This window comes from Panthera onca, chromosome A3 (assembly GCF_046562875.1).
Source record: "Panthera onca isolate mPanOnc1 chromosome A3, mPanOnc1 haplotype 2, whole genome shotgun sequence".
NCBI classification, from domain to species: domain Eukaryota; kingdom Metazoa; phylum Chordata; class Mammalia; order Carnivora; family Felidae; genus Panthera; species Panthera onca.
The window spans coordinates 123372301-123391826 of NC_138341.1; the positions used below are offsets into that span (position 1 = coordinate 123372301).

General features: G+C 52.2%; 1 protein-coding gene across 14 annotated transcripts in view; it reads left to right on the forward strand.

Moving 5' to 3' along the window:
- The window catches only part of L3MBTL1 (L3MBTL histone methyl-lysine binding protein 1), a 42313-nt gene extending 24232 nt beyond the window's left edge, over nt 1-18081 (forward strand). For 5 of the 14 annotated variants that reach the window (XM_078444059.2, XM_060618062.3, XM_078444058.2 and 2 more), the window contains 16 exons: nt 241-329; nt 850-954; nt 1859-1994; nt 2328-2437; nt 3608-3759; nt 4195-4271; nt 4841-4926; nt 5126-5236; nt 5704-5818; nt 6660-6759; nt 6943-7140; nt 7231-7280; nt 11435-11592; nt 12023-12085; nt 15314-15444; nt 16965-18081. In XM_078444059.2, the coding sequence (XP_078300185.1) occupies nt 241-329; nt 850-954; nt 1859-1994; nt 2328-2437; nt 3608-3759; nt 4195-4271; nt 4841-4926; nt 5126-5236; nt 5704-5818; nt 6660-6759; nt 6943-7140; nt 7231-7280; nt 11435-11592; nt 12023-12085; nt 15314-15444; nt 16965-17175 (1892 nt within the window). In that variant the 3' untranslated portion in view covers nt 17176-18081. The other 9 variants (XM_060618096.3, XM_060618087.3, XM_060618077.3 and 6 more) reach the window with 9 other exon arrangements.
- The last annotated feature ends 1445 nt before the right edge of the window (nt 18082-19526 follow it).

Here is a 19526-nt window from a genome sequence, read left to right on the forward strand (position 1 = left end):
GGTCTGGGGATGAGGGTGGGGCAGACAGAATTGGGTGCAGCCCCGCCTGAGACTGAGTCTCCCCTGAAGTCTGAACCCCTGCTGTCCGGTGCTGGCATGGCTGGGAGGGCCCAGAGGGCAGCATGTGATCATAGACAAAGGTTTGTTTTGGAGGTAAGGTAGAGTTGAGTCAGGGGAAACTCAGGAGAAGAATCTATCGGGAGCAGTCCAGAGGTTAGTCTGTCTGTCTCCTGTCCACAGCATCAGGGGAGAAGAAGGAAGGCTGGTCGTGGGAGCCCTATCTGGAGGAGCAGAAGGCTGTCACCGCCCCTGTCAGCCTCTTCCAGGACGTGAGTCAGGCAATTTCTACCTAGGAAGAGCTTGCATACCCAGTCCAGGAACTCACCACCAACCTCAGACCTTCTGGTGTTCTGTGTGTCTGATATCCCTCAAAAGACTGGTAGAATGGAAGGGGGAGAGGCTGGTTAGGGTCCCAGAGTAGAGAAGGGCTCACTCTTGAGAGGCGCCCAGGATAGGAGGAAGTAGAGAGGTGGGACCCTGGCTCACCCATCACTGGACCTGTGGACTTTTGAATCCTGGTACCTTCTGCTCAGTTCTTGTATGCGGATCTCTCTATGACTTGGGTAAGAGCAAGCCCTTAAATCCAGCCCTGACTTAGCCCACATTTTTCAGAGGACCTGGGAGCTAGTGTGTCCTGCTGTGGATCCCTGCACTAAAGATTCCCACATAAGCTACCACTTTGGTAATACCAGGCGGGTGGGGTCTAAAGGCAGCTCCTTCACCCCAAGCCCACTAGGCAAGGCTAAGGCTGGATGGAGGCTGGGTCCTCTCCAATCTGTGCGTTGACAGTACCAGGCGGTCACTCATAATAAGAATGGCTTCAGACTGGGCATGAAGTTGGAAGGCATCGACCCTCAACACCCGTCCATGTACTTCATCCTCACAGTGGCTGAGGTGAGCTGAGACTTGCTCCCGTATTCTGGTGATGTCTCTCTGGGTAGCCTGATGGGGACTGCTAGGGACATGGAGGTCCTGACCCAGATGACGGAGACACTGCCCTGCCCTCAGAAAGCACCCAGTCTTTAGGGGGTTATGGTGGAACCCACCGAAAGCTAAAATAGGAACAAAACCTAAATATTGGGCGTGGAGACGTTACTGAATGGTGCATCCTGCAGTGCTGGGGGAGCCTGAGGAGGAGGGATCCCGAGGGCAGAGGTGTTGGCATGAGTCCAACCATGATCTCGTCCTCTGGGAGCTCACACTTGTGTGGGAATCAGCCAGATAAACAAACACATCAGCAGCTTACCACACGGGGCAGCAGATGTGAGCAGGGCAGCCCCAAGGGGGCAAGAGGAGCTTCATAGAGGAAAGGCCTCCAGCCAAGCGTTGAGGGATAAATTGTGAGTGAGTAGGTGTTCCAGGCAGAAGAAGCAAAAGTCATGGGCATAGAACAGGGAGCCAAGTTCAAGGAGCTGCCATCAGCTCAGTGAGGTCACAGCAGTGTGAGGGGGGAGCAGTGAGAGATGGTAGCAGAAGGAAGGGTCATCAGGGGCCCTCTGAACAGGCCTGAGCCTCGGTAGGTGCCCTTGTGGTTCTGTCCAGGGCTTAAAAGGGCAGGAGGATGTCCTAGACTCTGCCTGTCTCACATGCAGACTCGGCTCATGAGTACATGATCTGTCCTCAATGCAGGATGGGAGAGTGTGGGGCAAGGTTCAGGATGGGGGGAAGAGTGGTGGGCTGGGGAACTTGCTAGCGTTCGAGACCCTTGAGACCACCAGGCTGGGCCAGGAGAGGTGAGGGAGAGGGAGTGGGAGTCTGCTGGCATCAGAGTCCCTGTGATTCCCCCTGATGGGGCTAGGTGTGTGGCTACCGCCTACGTCTACACTTCGATGGGTATTCCGAGTGCCATGACTTCTGGATCAATGCCAACTCCCCTGACATTCATCCCGCTGGCTGGTTTGAGAAGACTGGGCACAAACTGCAGCCCCCCAAAGGTAAGGCCTAGCCAGGTTGGTCACAGTGAGGCAGTGAGCCCTCAGACCCATTGGTTCTTCCCTGTGGGACCTTCTCCCCTGTTCCCCGTTCCACCACTAGCCTCTTTTAATCTCATCCTGCTGTGACTAGGCCCCAGGGCTTCTGCTTTGCCCTTGCCCTTGGAATGACAACCCGGGTCATGTCCCACCTCAGCAGGGTCTCCCTGGGCAGGTTCTTGAGGGTTGGGAGGTCCTTGGGCTTTCCTGATTCTGCTGCTTCAGCGCGGGGTGTCCTCGTGATGGCCCAGCCTCTGTCTTCACGGCGCTCTGTTCTTCCCCGCCTGAGGGGCCTAGGTTACAAGGAGGAGGAGTTCAGCTGGAGCCAGTACCTGCGCAGCACAAGAGCTCAGGCCGCCCCCAAGCACCTGTTTGTGAACCAGAGCCACGTGAGTGGCCCCGAGCAAGTGAGAGCGTATTCCCACCCTCTGGGACAGAATCCCAGCAGAAGAGAGCTCATCTACCAGTGCCCTCAGCTCACACCAAATGGGAGGGGCGCTCTGGGCAGGCCGAGGGCCAGAGGGAGACCTGGTTATGGGGTCTGCCCAGGTTCCCCTCCTCCCTACCGCAGAAACCCTGTCCTCCGGGCACCCACCATCTCAGCCTGGGCACTGGGATGCCACTGTCCTTATTTCTTGCATTGGTTTGCTCTGCAGACCTGGGGGTAAGGTCCAAGCCTCTGTTCTGGGAGCTTGCTTTTTCCTTCCTTTTGACCAACACCGCGACTCTCCCATTTAGTCCCAACGTTCACTCCTTGTCTTTTTCTCTGTTCAAGGCAGCTGGCAACTGTATCCAGCAGTCAAAGTAGCTCCTAATCTCCAGCTAGAAGTCCGCAAGATTTAGGGAACCCCCATTAAAATTGTTACCAGGTCAAGAGTGCAGGGTCCCCAGGGGTCAGGGCGTCCACCATGCCATTCAGGTAGTTACTCTCCCGCCCGGGTCTGGCCCCACAGACCATACCTACAGGTTCCCAGTGACTGGTGGGATTCTGCCTGCTATTATGAAAGGGAATGCAGACTTTTAAGTCAAACTGTTTAAATCCCGGTCCCACCATTGACTAGCACTGTGGTCCTGCGCAAATTATGTAATCTATAAAATGGAGATGATCATACTTACCTCCACAGGGTTGTTGCAAAGGTCAAGGGAGGTGATGGCTTTTGAAGCTTACGCCCAATGGATGTTCTTCCTCCCCTCTCCCTGCCTCACGACAGCTTCTCCCTCCCAGCACCCACTAGTGACCCAGCCACCTCAATGCAAGCTAGGCCAGGCTGGTCTGTGTAGGAGAGGCTTAGACTCAACCAGACAGACTCTCTGGGTGAATGCGTGGCTTTCTGCCTGTCTCTCATCTTCCACCACAGTGAGGCTTCCTTCCTTGGAGGCCACAAGTTCCCAAGTGGCTCAGGGTTGGGGTTATGATTCTGCCCTGGAAGGACCCTCTTTCTCAGCCTGTTTCTCCCGTGCCCCCTACCCTACCCCACCCCAGGCATAACTCCTGGAGAACCTACTCCTTCCTTTGCCAGTGGGTTCTGGGTTAGTGCTAGCCAGCCTGTTATGGCAGCCTCTCTTCTTGCCCACAGAGTCCCCCACCCCTGGGCTTCCAGGTGGGCATGAAGCTGGAAGCTGTTGACCGCATGAACCCGTCCCTTGTCTGTGTGGCCAGTGTGACCGACGTGGTGGACAGCCGCTTCCTGGTGCACTTTGACAACTGGGATGATACTTATGACTACTGGTAGTGGGAGGGCCCAGACTTGGCCGGGGTCGGTGGGGGGGGGGGGGGGGCGGTGGTGGTGAGGGGATGGTGGAGGCAGGAGGCAATACTTTCAGACCTCAGGCACCATGTAACCCCAACCTGGTCCTGACATTGATATTTGCTCCGGGGCATCACGGACTGTCCTGTGGCTTTGATCTATATCATAAGAAATACAATGCAAAATTAAATGTTTCATCCTAAAAATACCAAGGTTAGGATGAGCAAACCTGTGATTCATGATTTTCCCTTTTACGTTATGGTAGTCTTAGAGTTTGTAGTTAATGCTACAGTTTTCTGACTTCATCAGCCGTCTGTGTAGCTCTCACTAAGCAGTAGAATGAGGGTGGGCACTGGAGCTGTGCTGTCATAGGCCTCAAAGTGTCACTTGGGACAGTGAAGTATTCTTGGTTTCAGGTGTGATCCCAGCAGCCCCTACATCCACCCGGTGGGCTGGTGCCAGAAGCAAGGAAAGCCCCTCACCCCTCCACAAGGTGACCCTGCAGCCTGAGCAAATGCCCCTTTCCAGGCCTGGCCCCACAGCCCTCCTCCTGATCCTTTACCTCAGTAGCTGGGTCTTTAGGGTCTGGGTGAGGGGACAGATGTATCCTGGAGCCTCATCGTCTTTGCCTGGGAGTTGAGAAACCTTTGATTTAAGGAGAGACCTGTCAACCCCTGACTCTGTTGAGGTTTAAAGGAAGAAAGTTAGACAACCCCCCTCAGCAAGGGAGCAGGAATCCAGAGCAGAGAAAGTGTGTCCTTTCTTTCAGAGTATTACTCTGATCCACACACAGGAGAGGTTCAGACGGGGCTGGGCTTGAGCTGGAGCAGCAGGACCAAGAAGGGGGAAGGGGGGCCAGCGTTCCCAGACAGCCCTGTGAACTGCTTGGTGATATGCTTGGTTCCGGCTAGCACCCTTCTGCCTCAGGAGCCCCTGCCAGCAGCTGGCTCTGGTGGTGTTGGGGGGATTGTACCCCGTCTGTTCTCCGGGTCCTGTTTGGGGAGAGAGAACTTCCCCTAGTGTGCCACAGTGCCTAGACATTGCTCTCATCCTCTCCTCCAGACTACCCAGACCCTGACAGCTTCTGTTGGGAGAAATATCTGGAAGAAACCGGGGCCTCTGCTGTGCCTACCTGGGCCTTCAAGGTGGTGAGTCAGCTTTCTCTGCCCCCAGAGCTGACCTCTGGGAAGGCATGGAGCACTTGGCCAGCCACATGGAATGGAGGCCAAGTGGAGTGCTCCCCCTTTGGCAGGCCACAATTTCCAAGTCACAGCAGTTGGGCTCCTTTCTTGGGACCTCAGCTCTACTGAGCTAGGCCTTGGCCTGAAGGCTGCTGTCCCCCTGCAGCGACCCCCACACAGCTTCCTGGTCAACATGAAGCTGGAGGCCGTGGACCGCAGGAACCCAGCCCTGATTCGTGTGGCCAGCGTGGAGGATGTGGAGGACCATCGGATAAAGGTGGCTCCGGGCCCCTCAGGCCAGGGGAGTGGACAGGCTGTTTGGGCAGGAATTCTGTGGACTGGTTAGAGGTCAAGGGCGTGGCACGAGTCAGACATAAGGGAGGCCACAGGTTGTGGGAAGGGAGCTCTACATTTGAGGGCGAAGATCTGGGGTCAAACTTTAGCCTCATCCAGAGTGAGCTTGGGCAAGTCATTTCCCCTCTCTGAGCCTATAAAGTGGGCCTAATGATCCTTTTCCTGTGTGTGGATTGATGGGAGATGCCAGTAACTTAATGAGTGAAGCCCTTGGAAAAAGTGGTGGTGGAGGTGGATTCTGGTGAGGTTGGTGCCTTGGTTCTTCCAATCCAGGATCTTGCTTCTGACAGGCCCCAAGGACGTGGAGAGCCTCACTGGAGCCTGGAGGTCCTCCTGGCTGAGCTGGGCTCCATGAGGAATACCTGACCTCCAAGGGCCTTCCCTCTGCAGCTCCACTTTGATGGCTGGAGTCACGCCTATGACTTCTGGATTGACGCCGACCATCCCGACATCCACCCTGCAGGCTGGTGCTCCAAGACAGGGCATCCTCTGCAGCCTCCTCTCCGTGTGTACCTTTTGGACCTTCTGACCCTTCTCCTACTGATGTCCACCTCAACCCCACAAGCTCTGACAGTCCCCTTCCTGCAGCTTGCCCAGGGGATTCTGACTGTGCACACGTGAACCCTAGTGCCTACAGTGAGCTCTGGAATCCCGCATTTCCCCTGCCTCAGCGGTCTCTGCCACACTGAGCCGTTGTTGGGTTTAGGGTACTGAGATGTGCAGGGCGAGCTCGCTTGGGAGCATGTACCTAGGAGGGAGTTATGCACCCAGGGAGTTCTCTCAGCATCCACCAGAGCCACACAGAGCAGACGTTATGTTTGCTGAGGAAAGCAGGTTTCTTTAAATAAAATCCTGGTCTCTGCAGGTAGGGTTGGAGGTCAGGTCACTGCACCACTCAGTTCCAAGTCACGTCGGGTATTGATCCTTCTCAGTTATTCTCCAAATCTGAGTAGGGCCTAAAGAAAGTTACTAACGCCTTGAGAATGAAACAGGGAAACAGAATAACATGAACCTATCTGATGCAGCTTCTCAGGTACAGCTGTGCCTACACCAGCTCTGAGTTGATCTTCTCCCAGAGGGTTTTCCTTCTCTCAGGGGCAGAGATCATGGCCTGAGGTTTGAACAGAGTGTATGAGAGCCAAGCCCTCATTCTCCAAAGAGGGGCAGATACCCAGTAGCAGGAAATGATGTCACAGTCTAGGTTAGGGCCCCTGTAGCTGAGGAACTCGCTCCTAGTTCTAACCTTCCCCCTAGAAACTGTTCCTTCCCTGCCCTCCATCCCCTCATCTCACACCACCCCCCCCGCCAAGGACGTTGTGCTGACTCTTTTCTTCCTGGTGCCCCAGGACCCAGAGAGCCCAGCTCTGCCTCCCCTGGGGGCTGTCCCCCTCTCAGCTATCGGAGCCTGCCACACACCAGGACCTCCAAGTACAACTTTCACCACCGGTGAGTGAAGGGCCCCTGCTGAGACCCCCAGGCCTTGTTCAGAGAGGGGCTTTTTTAACCTGCTGTGTGCAGCCAATCGGGGTTCACCAGGACACTCTCCCAATGGGACCAGAGTTGGGAAGGGCTCAGTGGGAACAAGCATATTCAACCCAGCTTATGCCACCTTCTTCTTCGCTTCCCCAGGAAGTGCCCCACTCCTGGTTGTGATGGTTCTGGTCACGTCACAGGCAAGTTCACAGCTCACCATTGCCTCTCAGGCTGCCCACTGGCTGAGAGGAACCAGAATCGGCTGAAGGCGGAGCTGTCCGACACAGAGGCCTCGGCCCGTAAGAGGAACCTCTCAGGCTTCTCCCTAAGGAAGAAGCCTCGCCATCATGGCCGGTGCGGAGGGCAAGGGTGCAGGGCCTCGTGTCCTCTTGGGCCAGGCCAGGCACTGATTCCCTGCCACGGACCCGGTCCCTCTCTCTCCAGGATTGGACGCCCTCCAAAGTATCGGAAGATCCCGCAAGAAGATTTCCCAAGTAAGTCCTGGGTCATCTACTCCCATGCCCTCCACAAGGTGTTCACAGTGAGTGCTTAGTAATTGGTGGGATGAGTCACTAGGGGGACCTAGAGGGGGCAACTGGAAGGGAGGCCTCCTCTTCCTCTCGGGCACTTGCAGAGCATAGAGCAGCGGCAAGAACACAGGGGTGACCATGGGTTCCAGTCCCGCTTCTCCCGTGGCCTTGCTGTGGGTCTGCAGAAGGGACTCTGAGCCTCTTTGGGCCTCTGGTTCTCCACTGTGCAGCAGGAGGATGCCCCCCAGCCCCATTCCCCTTGATTCTAGGCCTCCTGGGAGGGAGGCCATGGCTTTCACTTTCTAGCTGTGTGACCTTAAGCAAATCGCTTCATATCTCTGAGTCTCAGTCTCATTTGAAGACATGAGTAATACTTTCAAGTGTCAAGTACCTGAAATAATAGTAGTTACCAGTACTGTTTACTGAGCACCTACTACGGGCCACGCACTGTTGCAGGTGCCATACGTATACTGTCGCTGACCCTCTCAGGCATCCTGTAATATGGATGGCATTCTCTTCTTCTGAGAGAAGAGGAACAGGAGGAGGCTCAGAGGCTGAAGCCACTTGCCCAAGGTCATTCGGCTCATAAGGGGCAGAGCTGGCATTCAAACTCAGAGCTGACTCCTGGTCTGTGCTGCTGGCGTAACAGGCCAGAAGCACCTAACCCAGATGTCCGTCCACCCCTCGGTCTCCTTTGCCTTAGCTTGGGCGCCACAACCAAGTGTCACAGACTCAGTAGCTTACACAACAGAAATGTATTTTCTCACACTTACAGAGGCTAAAGGTCCAAGATCAGATATCTGCTAGTTTCTCCTGAGACCTCGCTCCTTGGCTTGCAGGTGGCCGCTCTCTTGCTGAGTGTGTCCTCGCGTGGTCTGCCTTGTATGCGTGTGTCCTCCCAGTGTCTCTCTACATGTGTTCAAGGACCCCCGATTGGAGAAGAGCCCACCCTAACAGCCTTGTTTTAACTTAATCACCTGTTTAAAGACCCATCTCCAAATACAGTTGGCCCTTGAACAACAGCCACTTGAACTGCACACAGTCCTGTAAAAGTAGTTTTTCATGATTTTCTGAATAATGTTTTCTTTTCTCTAGCTACCTTTGTTGTAAGAATATTGTATATAATACATATGACATACAAAATATATGTTAATTGACCATTTATGTCATTGGTAAGGCTTCTAGTCAGCTGTAGGCTATTAGTAGTAAAGTTTTGGGGGAGTCAAAGTTGCACATGGATTTTTGACTGCGTGCGGTGTTGGTGCCCCTAACCCCCACATTATTCAGGGTTAACTGCACAGCCCCATTCAGAGGTACTAGGGGTTGGGCTTCAACATATGCATTTGGGGGAATACGGTTAAGCCCATAACATGCTCCAAAGGGAGGGACAAGGTGACTGAGCCTTCCATTGGGTGACAAATTCATCTTACATCTTGAGGACAGGGCCTGGGGTGCCTGGTGGTTCAGTCACTTAAGCGTCCAACTTCGACTCAGGTCATGATCTTGCAGTTCGTGGGTTCAAGCCCCATGTCAGGCTCTGTGCTGACAGCCTGTAGCCTGCTTCAGATTCTGTGTCTCCCTCTCTCTCTGCCCCTCCCCTGCTCACACTCTGTCTCTCAAAAATAAACAAACATTAAAAAACTTCTTTTGTTTTAATTCAGCACAGAGCCTGATACACGGCAGGAGCTCTAGGGATCATGCCTTATTTGAGTTGAATGCATACCGTGTTAAGGCTAGAAGAGACCATGAGAGATAGCCTGGCTCATTGCAGTTTCTGGGCAGGACTTAAGGTGTTCCGGTTCTTCAGGAACAGTCTCTGCAACCCAGATGATCTGTAGCATGGTGGTTAAGAGCACAGCCCTGGACTTGGGCAGCCATTTATGGGCTGTGAGACCTTGGGGAGGGACCCCCTGTCTGAGCCTCAGCTTGCTTATCTGTGCAATGCTGAAAATATGCCCACCTCAAAAGCTGGTAGGAGGCTTCTCATTTAGAGAAGGTCAGGTAAAGGGCTTAGCACAATTATGTACTGGTATTATTAGCCTTGTCTATTGGCTCACCTCTTCTTGCTGCCATTCCATGCTGTCTCCTCCTGGTGGAAACAGACGGCACTTCCTGCAGCTTCAGGCTTGAGTGAGAAGGTGCTTGGCCAGCCTTCAGGCCCTCGGAGTTAGGACTTCTGAGGATGGGACTGCAGTGGGCACCTCTTCTACCCACCCAGGGGACATCTGGCCAGCTTCCACTCCAGGGTCTGGCTCTGGCCACCAGAGGGCGTGTGCCTGTACATTCATTCCAAAAGTATCCGGAGAACTTGGGAAGCTAAATCTTTCCAGAGACTGAGGCTGTGGCCCAGAGAGGGCAAGGAAGGGCTTACCTAATCATCATCATCATCATCATCATCATCATCATCATCATCATGCTATAGAATGAATGTTTGTGTCCCCCCAACAAAGTCATATGTTGAAACCTAATCCCCAATGTGATGATATTTGGAGGTGGGGCCTTTAGGAAATGATCAGGTCAAGAGGGTGGAGCCCTCAGAAATGCGGTTAGTGCCCTTATAAAAGAGACTCCAGAGCCTTCCCTTGTTCCTTCCACCATATGGCAACACAGTGAGAAGTTGGCCATCTGTTAACCAGGGAGTGGGCCTTCACCATATAGTGTATCTGCTGGTGCCTTGATCTTGGACTAACCAGCCTCCAGAACTGTGAGGAGTAAATTTCTGCTGTTTATAAGCCAAAAAAGCAGAAGAACCTGCCCCTAGAAGGCTTGCAGTTAGATAAGACACCCTGACTGCCTGTGAAAGTTCCCATCCTGGGCTCCGGGGAAGAAGGATTAGGAGCAAAGCTCCCTACAGCCTCTCAGCCTTGTCCCTCACCTGGTTCCTGGAGAACCAGAAAGAGGACTTGAAACAGGAGGCCAAGGCTGTGGCCGGGCAGATGAAGTGCTTGTGGTGGTAACTGTCAGGAGAGATCCCGGCTGTGCTGCAGGCAAGTGCTGAGAGCAGGTGGAGCCGGGGGAGCAGCAGGTCCTTCACGGTGCGGAAGGCTGGGCTGTTTGTGGAGTGTGGCCCAGAGCTTGGGTCTGATAAGCAGACATGGCGGCAGGCGGCAGGCCGAGCTACAGAGAGCAGCCCGTGGGGCTGGTGACAGGATCCCAGAGGCTCCGAGAGTGACTGGAAGTGCAGAGGAGTCAGGGTGAAAGGCTGAAGCTAAAGGCCAAAGGGGCGGGGAAAGCTGGTCTGTGATGAGCTGGGGGAGGGCCCCTGGGGAGGCGGCAATGGCAAGCTGCAGCCGTGTGTCTAGAACTAAAAGCTCAGTGAACAGGAGGGAGGCAGCTCTCTTGGTCTGTGGGCAGAGAGAGGCAGGGCAAGCCCCATGGGACAGTGGCCACATGGCCCAAAGCCAGTCGAGGCTGGTAAGGTAGGCGGGGGCCAGGTGTGTCTGAGCCTGCAAGAGTAGATGAAGTCCAGGCAGGTGAGCTCCAGACCTGGTCAAGGAGGAGGCCAAACAGCGTCAGTCATGAGATCATACAGCAGCTGGGCTGGAGGCCAAGAGCCAGGACTACAGGAGCAGGTCAGAAAGCAGGGTGACAGGCAGGGTGGAGTTGGCGAGCGGGTCAGGGATCACCTTCTAGGTCCGGAACAGGCCGGGGAGTGGGTGGGGGGAAGAATGGAGCTGGAGGCAGTGGCAGACGCTTGCGGGGTGGGTTCTCACACAGAAGCACCCTGACTCCGCCAGAGTCAGGCAGGAAAAGAGGGCAAACAGAACAGGCTTCTGCTGTCAGGGCTGAGCTTCTTAGATGTTGGAAGCCATCCTGCTACAAGGTATCTAGAGAACAGTCAGGGGTGCTACAGCACCCCCTTGCCGGGGCCCCGGGTGATGCAGCCTCAGAGAGAGAGAGGGCTGGGCGGGTCCTAACAGCCGACTCCTGAGAGTCTGTAACGCGAGGCGCTCGCTTCACCAGGAGGAGTGGGCAGTGGCTGAGGAGTCAGATCTCCCTCTTGGCTGTGCAAGTCTCTCAGGAGGCCCTGGTCCTCCCTAGGGGCATGGGTAGGAGTGGGCCTCAGGGACCAGCTTAGTCCTCAGCGCCAGCCTGCCAGCCTCTGCCTCTGCCTTCAGCACTGGCTCCCGACGCCATGCACCAGTCCCTCTTCACGTCAGCCCTGTCGGCCCGCCCTGACCGCTTGCTGTCGGTGTGCTGGGAGCAGCACTGCAAGCTCCTGCCGGGAGTGGCAGGCATCTCGGCCTCAGCAGTTGCCAAGTGGACCATTGACGAGGTGAGAGCGAGGACCCCTCCCCACTCCTCTTCCCCACTTGGTGCTGTCACCGCACCACACCCTGGAAGGAGGGTTCAGGAAAGGCCCTTGTCAGGCAGAGCAGGCACTGCACCTGACACTACCTCCCGCTCATCCCTCCCGTCCACAGCCCCTCCTGGTGCCCAGCAGGGGCCGAGACGTGGGCCAGCAGGCCTACCCCGGTGGGTGGGGAGAGGGACGTGCTGCTGGTTCACGTGGAGTCCAGCAGGAGAGACAGGCTTCCCCTGGGCCTCTCCTTGCTCACCCGGCACCAGAGACACAAGGATCCTCTTGGGCTGACAAGAAAAAGCAACACTGTCGAAGCCCAGAGAGCACCAAGTCCACCTGGGCCCACCTCTCCCCTCCCCTTTCCCCCCAACCCCTTGGCAACACGTCTTCTTTGGTTTCCAAGGTCTTCAGCTTCGTTCAGACCCTGACTGGCTGTGAGGACCAGGCACGACTCTTCAAAGATGAGGTGAGGTGAGGTGAGGTACAAGTGCAGAGCGGGGACAGAAGGGTCACTCAGTGAGACGGCAGGGAGCAGGTGGCCTCATCAGCGCTGCCCCCTCTGCTAGGGAGGGCCCTCTGTTGTCCGGCCTGTGGGAGACTGGTCACAGTGGCCCATGCCTCTGGGAAAAATCGGGTATAGGCCGTGGCCCAGCTTGTGAACCGCTGTGTTCAGAGCGTCCTCAGGAAGGAAAATGCCTCCTGGAGACAGGGCTCCATTCACTCCTCTCTGCTCTCCGCCCAGCTTGTTTTCCAAACCTAGGCTTCACCAGGGACAGTAAGTTAAAGTGTGTCTTGAATGGCACAGGTATTGCCTTTTACTTCAAGGATCCTAACACATACTTAAAACCGAGACCCAAAAGCTTACCAAGGATAAGAAGCCATGAGTTGTACATAAAAGAACCCTAGCTTTGCAGACAGTGTAGATGTGAATCCCAGTTTTGCTGGTTTGAGCTCTTTATTGTCTCTGAGTCTGCATCTTCTTATCTATAAGATGGAAATAGAGCGGGTATAACGACAACCTTGCAGGGCCATTGTGAGCATTGGAAATGGTGAACGGATTGTTGTACCAGACTGTCTAGTATAACTATATCACCACCATGCTGTAGAATAGTATATAAATCCTATCACTATACAAGAGTGCCTGATACAGTGGGGGCTCAATGGTGGTTCTGACTTTTAATAGTTGTCCTTAAGTAAAGAACTTTACTGTGACTCTCCTAGTTTACACAATTTGAAACTAGAAGGGACTTTGGAGTTTGTTCAGATCTTCTTTCCAAAGAATACATGTATCCCCCTTCACCCAGCAGCATGTAGTCTCAGCCCCTCCAGGTCAGGTGCCCAGAAGAAAGAAGTCTGCTCCTCTTCCCCTAGAAGCTTCTCTTTATCCAGACCCAACACAGTCAGCCGTTTCTTCATAGTGTCCTTGTGTGGTGGAGCCCCCAGACTCCTCCCCATGTGGGGTGTGGCCTCGTGGGCTGGTGATCTTACTGTCACATATGTATCCACAGCTGTACCCTGGTTTCAGATGCCTTGTGACCAGCACAGAACACACTGGCTGTGTTCTGCCCCCTCCTAGATGTTTTTTGGTTTTATATTTAAAAGGATTTAATAGAGCACTTTTAGGTTCACAGCAAAATTGAGAGAAACGTACAGAGATTTTCCATATACCCCCATCCCTGACATGTGCACAGCCTCCCCAGTTATCACCTCCACTCAGAGTGGTGCACTTGTTATAACAAACTGATACTTAGATTGTTTTTTCATGGAGATAAAAATGTACATGGAACGAAAATGCACGCATCTTAAAAGTACAATTCCACAAGTGTTGTGAAATGTGTACACCTGGAACCCAGTACTTCAGTCAAGATATAAAACATTTCCATCACACCAGAACGTTCTTTCATGGCCCCTTTGTCAGTCTCCGCCCTCATGGGCAACCACTGTTGTAATCTTTAGCACCATAGGTTAGTGTTACCTGTTCTTGAACTTCTTATAAATGGGTCCAGCTTCTATTCTTTGGTGTCTGTCTCTTTTCACTCAGTGTAATGTTTTCGAGGTCCATCCGTGTTATTGTGTATACTGGTAGTTTGTTCATTTTTATTGCTGAGTAGTGCTCCATTTTATGAGTAGCCCACAGTTCTCCTGTTAATGGATATTTGGGTGGTTTTCTTTTCCCCTAGATATGAACTATATATATATATATATACACATACATATATATATATACACATACATATATATATATGTATGTGTATATATATATATATATATATATATATGTATTAGTAACATTTAAGTTTGCATGAGCTTTATTGCAGCCATATCAGACCAGTTTGGAGGTCATGAAAGTCCCCAAGTGCCTTTTATATCAATTATCCATTGTAGTCTAACCACATCTTCCACTTTGTTACTTGTACCACTGGGTTTTTTTTTTTAATTAACCTAATGTAAAACTTTACATTTATCCCTATTAAATGTTATTTTGTTGGTTTCATAGTCTCATTGTTTTAAATCTTGATTCTGTCATCTCTGATATTAATGAGCCTTTCCAGTCTCATACAACTTGTCGTTTGATAACTAAACCTTCTGTGTTTTAAGTCACACCTTCACCACACGTGTTTAATGAAATAGAACCATGTGGTACCCTGCAGAGGTCTTCCTTTGGTGACAAGAGTCTTAAGTGGTCTCTGAGTGCATGTGTTCAGCCAGCCGCAGAACCATGCAAGAATTTGGTCCTCGTCTCTCTCCCCAGGGCATCTACCTCATCTCTCAGTTCAGCATGGTCTGTGATACAAAAGCAATGGCCAAAGGGGGCAAAGGGTGGACTGCCAGCAACAAATGGAGTCTCAGTGGGGAGCAGGACCTTTGTGAGGGCTGAGGATGATCTTTTCCAGGACCTAGTCCACGGCATCAACTTCCCCAAGGAGGCGCATGCTCTAGGGAGTGGCCTTTGTCTGGCTGGACTGATGCATTCAGACACACGGGTCAAGAATCTCTCCAGCCGGGACACAGACCGGTCATGAGAGGGATATTTCATGATTGAGAAGTTAGAGAGCAAAGCAGACAGATGGTCTTATGGGTAGTCAGCCTGTCCAGTCTGGCAGTTGGCACTGATGGCCCTAAGGAAAGTCTGCCCAGATTCAGATTAAATCAGCTCCCTTCCTCTCTGCCTTCCTAACCCCCCTCTTAAGAATAATAGCTCATAGGTAATACTGTGTACCTCATAACTGCATCACCCAGACACGCTCACAGTGCCTGCCTGTTTACTGTCAGCAGCACTAACACTCACCAGTGGGTTTATGGGGGGACTGCAGCAGCCAGTGTTTTGAGGCCACTGTCGGTGACGACTGAGAAGATATTATGCAAACACACATTGAAATCAGACCAGTCAACAGAAAGAAAGAGAAAGTGTATGTGTGTGAACATGGGGAAACCAGTGGATATCTCTCTTTCCTTCTCTGTCCCCATTGCTGTCTTCCTTTTTTCCTTTCTCCTTCCCTTCTCCTTTCTCCTTTTCCTTCCTCTTCCCGTCTCTGTCCTCCGTCCCTCCTCCCATATATCCTTTACTCCCTATTCTCTTTCTCCCTTCCCCACTCCCCATGGATACCCCACCTGTCCTTCACGCCTTGCCTTCCCCGCGGCCCTCTCCACCTTCTCCCCACTTTCCTTCCACCTCCCTCCCCCAACCCCTCAGATGATTGACGGCGAGGCCTTCCTTTTGCTGACACAGGCGGACATTGTGAAGATCATGAGCGTCAAGCTGGGCCCAGCCTTGAAGATCTATAACGCCATTCTCATGTTCAAAAACGCCGATGACACCTTAAAGTGAGTGGCTCAGGGCTGGGCTCTCCTCCAGCCTGAGCTGGGCCTCCCTCTGCAGCTGATGCTTCCTTCCTGACTTGAGTTCCTCATATCCACCCCCCCCCCCCACTCCCAACACCCTCTACATCTTACCAGGGGTCCTCCTTCTCTCCGGGGCTGCTTCCTACAAGGTACGTGGGAGCAGAGGAGCCCTGGGGAATTTGGAGTCCTGGCTCCCGCGTCCTGGGGCTCATCTGCCACCAGGCACACCAGTGAAAGTGTGACCGGGCTGGAGGAGCATTGCCAATGGAACAAATTGGAGGTGCCCTGCCTATGGCAGCCCCACACCTCCAGCTGACTTGTTTTATCACCAAAGGGTCTTTTTCTTAGCCGTTAAGGACAATCTGGTAGAATGGGAGGCTTCCCATCAGAGGCTCATTTCTCTTTGGCATCTCTCCATGCTTTTCTTTCCTTGGCTCCTACCCAGAAGTGACCCTGCCACACACATCTTTACTCACTCTGCTGTCTGGTTTTCCGGGGCAGGGCCCATGCCATCACCCACTCAGACCACTGGCTCTTCCTTCTTGGATGGGTGAGCCTCATAAGCATGTTTTCATAGGCCCACTGGGAGTTTCTGGCTGCCTTTCTCCCTTTTACCCACAAGTGGGGGATTCCAAGCCAAGATGCCTTTGTAAGCATGCCCAGTTCTGGATCGGCTAGCATTTTAGTGGCCCACGCCAAGTCCTGTTTCTAGCAGAATAGGTGATTAGAGCCTGTTTTACCTCTGCAGAAAAGGTCAAGGCTCCACGGATGTTCCCCATATACCCTTCCTCTATCAGGTGTGGGGAAGAGGCAGCTCAAGGGTATGTCAGACAATCTCGGGTCTTTGGTCAGAGGGAAAGCTCCAGCAGGCATGATGGTCCCCAAAGCTGGGCATAGCGTCCTTCCCTGCAGCCATGCATCTCAGCCAAGACATTGCCCGTGGGGTGAGGGCCCCACACCTGCCAGGACTCCGGCTGTGGGAATATGCCACTATGTCTAGCACACATACCTCATGACATCACATTCGACCTGTCCCTTAAATGTCTTGCTTTTGCGGAGTCTTACAAAGCCCACTTGCACCTTGAGAAGGCGAATTCCTCTAGCTTTGAATTCTCTGTGGCCCCTACCTTTCGTACCACCCTCTGTCTGTCCTGCACTGCCAGCCAGGTGCCTGCTGGGGCTCTGGGACTTAGACCTTTATGTCCAAGTGGGGGCCTAGCCTCCACCGAGCCACTGCCAGACCAGCCGGGGTGGGGCAGAGGCAGAGAGCCCGGCGGGAGCTGGCCCTACACAGAGGTGAGGAGCAACCACCACACTTCTGTGGCCCCAGGTGCTGAGATGGGCCCGTGGGGTGCAGAGCCAGGCCGCTTCCCTCAGTCACATGGTGTGTGTGCACCTAGGGCACCCTTGGGAGTGTTTGACAGGTGCAGCTATGAGGCTCGATGCTGGGAAAATGTCAAGGGCTATTATTGTTAAAATATGAAGCTTTATCTTCCCCACAGAAGTGGGACACTCAAAGCTCTGTTGATTTCCTGCCACAGTCCAGTAGGAGACCCTCTCTTTCGTGGGGTCACACAGCTTTGCCAGCACAGCCATTCAGCCACCCAGCTGAACTCCCACCTGGCTTCAGACGTTCCTTCCCTTCGGCCCCGAGAGGCAGCTCTGAGCACAGGCTTCCCGAGAGGAAAGTGGGCAGTCTCTGCCTCTGGCTGACACTCGGGTTTACAGAGGTTGCATTGCCGCCTTGGCCAAGAGTAAGGAGGAGCGAGTCTGAGCCTCTCTGACTTGGTTGCTTGGGTGGTGGCAAAACTCACCAGCTCCTTGGCTTTGCTCCTCTTTGAAACTGAGGAGAGATGCTCACTGGCTTTGTGGTGTGAAGAGGAGGCAGCAAGTGCTCACAGCTGTGCTGCGGGACCTCACCTGTCCTAGTGAGTAGGGCTGGGACAGCTTTGCCATGTGGATCTACCAACCACACTTCCAGTGCTTGCCCACAGGAAGGGCAAGGTGGACTTAGGGCCTTGAGAAAAGGACCCCCAGGCTCTGAACTTTGAGACCTCGGCACTTTCTGCACCAACGTCAGACTCTTTGGGGAAAAAAAAAAAAAAAAAAAAACACATAAAAAGAAGGAAAGAAATCTGCCCTACTGCCCCTTCACCCCCGTCCTGTCCCCAGACAAGATCGTCGCACCTTGACCTGGGTGCCCAGTGAAGGGAGAGGGTTGGTGCCAGTGCCCATGCTATGTGCCTCTGCCCTGCTCTCCAGCAGCAGATACCGCTTACACTTTGGCCCCGGCAGCCACAACCAGCCCTTGCCCAGCCCTGGCTTAGGGCGCTGAGGACCTTTCTGTTTAATTTCTGAAGCAGAGAGAATGATCCCAGAGTTTGAAAATGAAGCCTGTTTGCACTTTCATTCACATGCACTTTGGTGGAATTGTTTTTGTACTTACTGTGTGTGTGTGTGTGCGTGTGCGTGTGCGTGTGTGTGCATGTGTGTTCTTTAAGAGAATCCTCTGGTTTAAGATAAAATGACTCTTGACTCTTGAGAGAGAAGAAGTTAAAACTGTGGTGTTTTGTCAGTGTATTGAAACAACATAAATAAACTTGGAACATCTGGATGATATATAGTCAGAGTCTGTTTGTATTTTCATGGTAAAACATCCAGAAAACATGAAATGTATATCAATAGTGCCATCACTGAAGAGAATAAAGTATTCTTTTTGTTGTTAGGAGTCCTTATTCTATTTTAAAGATAGGAAACAAAGGATAAAGATAAATGGATATACTTGTCTACACTGAGAAATGTAAACAATGGGAACCCCCAAAGAATAGTGTGGAAAGGGCCTGATCCTTGACAGTTTAAAAATGGTCAAGGGCAGAAAATTCAATGAAGCCTCCCGTTTTTAAAATAACATCATACTTTCAGGTGGGGAAATGTCAAGCTGAATGGTTAGACTCTTAAGTTTCCCAGAGATTGAGCAGGTAGGCAAGTGGCAGAAATGCCCTGTTCGATCACATCAACCCCTTTCTTGTCACTATCCTTAATTTCTTTGCCCTGCTGCTCTTCTGGACTACTTAGCTAGAGTACCAACTGTGGAACTGTCCAAAGCCCATCTTCTCCACACCTTTCCCAAGAGCTTATCTGACTAAGGGGATTGGTGCCATGGTTGACTGATGGTCTCTGGCTTCTGTGTGGACCCTCAAGGCTGCCCAGGAAACAGTTGGTTTTTTGTGGGGGTTATCTTTGATTTCCCTTTTCATACTCTTCAAACATCTTGCCCCATTACCTTCCCTGTTGTCTCAATACATGTGTTCATCATCTATATCACAGAGAAAATGAAAGTCATCAGGAGGAATACCTCCACCCTCCTGCCATTTCATCTGCCAATCTCCTCCCATCCATTTCCATTCTTACTTCTTTCTTTCCTATTATAGTAGAAGAGTTGATCCTTCCACTTGTAGAAGCTAGTCCTCTACCAGCCGTGGCTGCTGTAAAAGGAAAAGAAACATTAAGAGACAAGAAAGGACTTTTGGAAATTTAAAATTGGTTGCAGAGATTATTCGACACATGGGTTGAAAGATAAAGTTGATGTTGCCCAGGAAGTGGAATAAAAAGACAATGAAATGAAAAACGGGAAATAATATTAAAGGACTAGCTGGAGGTCCAATATACAACTTATAGGAATGCCAATACAAGAGAACAAAGAAATTATATTAAAAAAAAAACTTTTACTAAAAGGAAATTTCACAGAGTTGCAAGACTATAGTCACCAAGTTGAAAGGTTATACTGAATGCCTGAAACAGTGGGTGGAAAGGAATGACACTAAGCTACATTACTGTGAAATATCAGAATAATGACAACAAAGGATTTAAAAGCTTCCAGAGGGAATAAAACAGGTCTCATCCAAAGGAACATGAATCAATAGCATTGAACCTCTCAACAGCAATGCTGGAAGCAAGAGAGTGTAGCAATGTTTTCACAATTCCAACGGAAAGTTACTTCCACCCTAGAATTCTGTACCCACCTGAGCTGTCAATCAAATGTGAAGGCAGAAAGAGCATTTTCA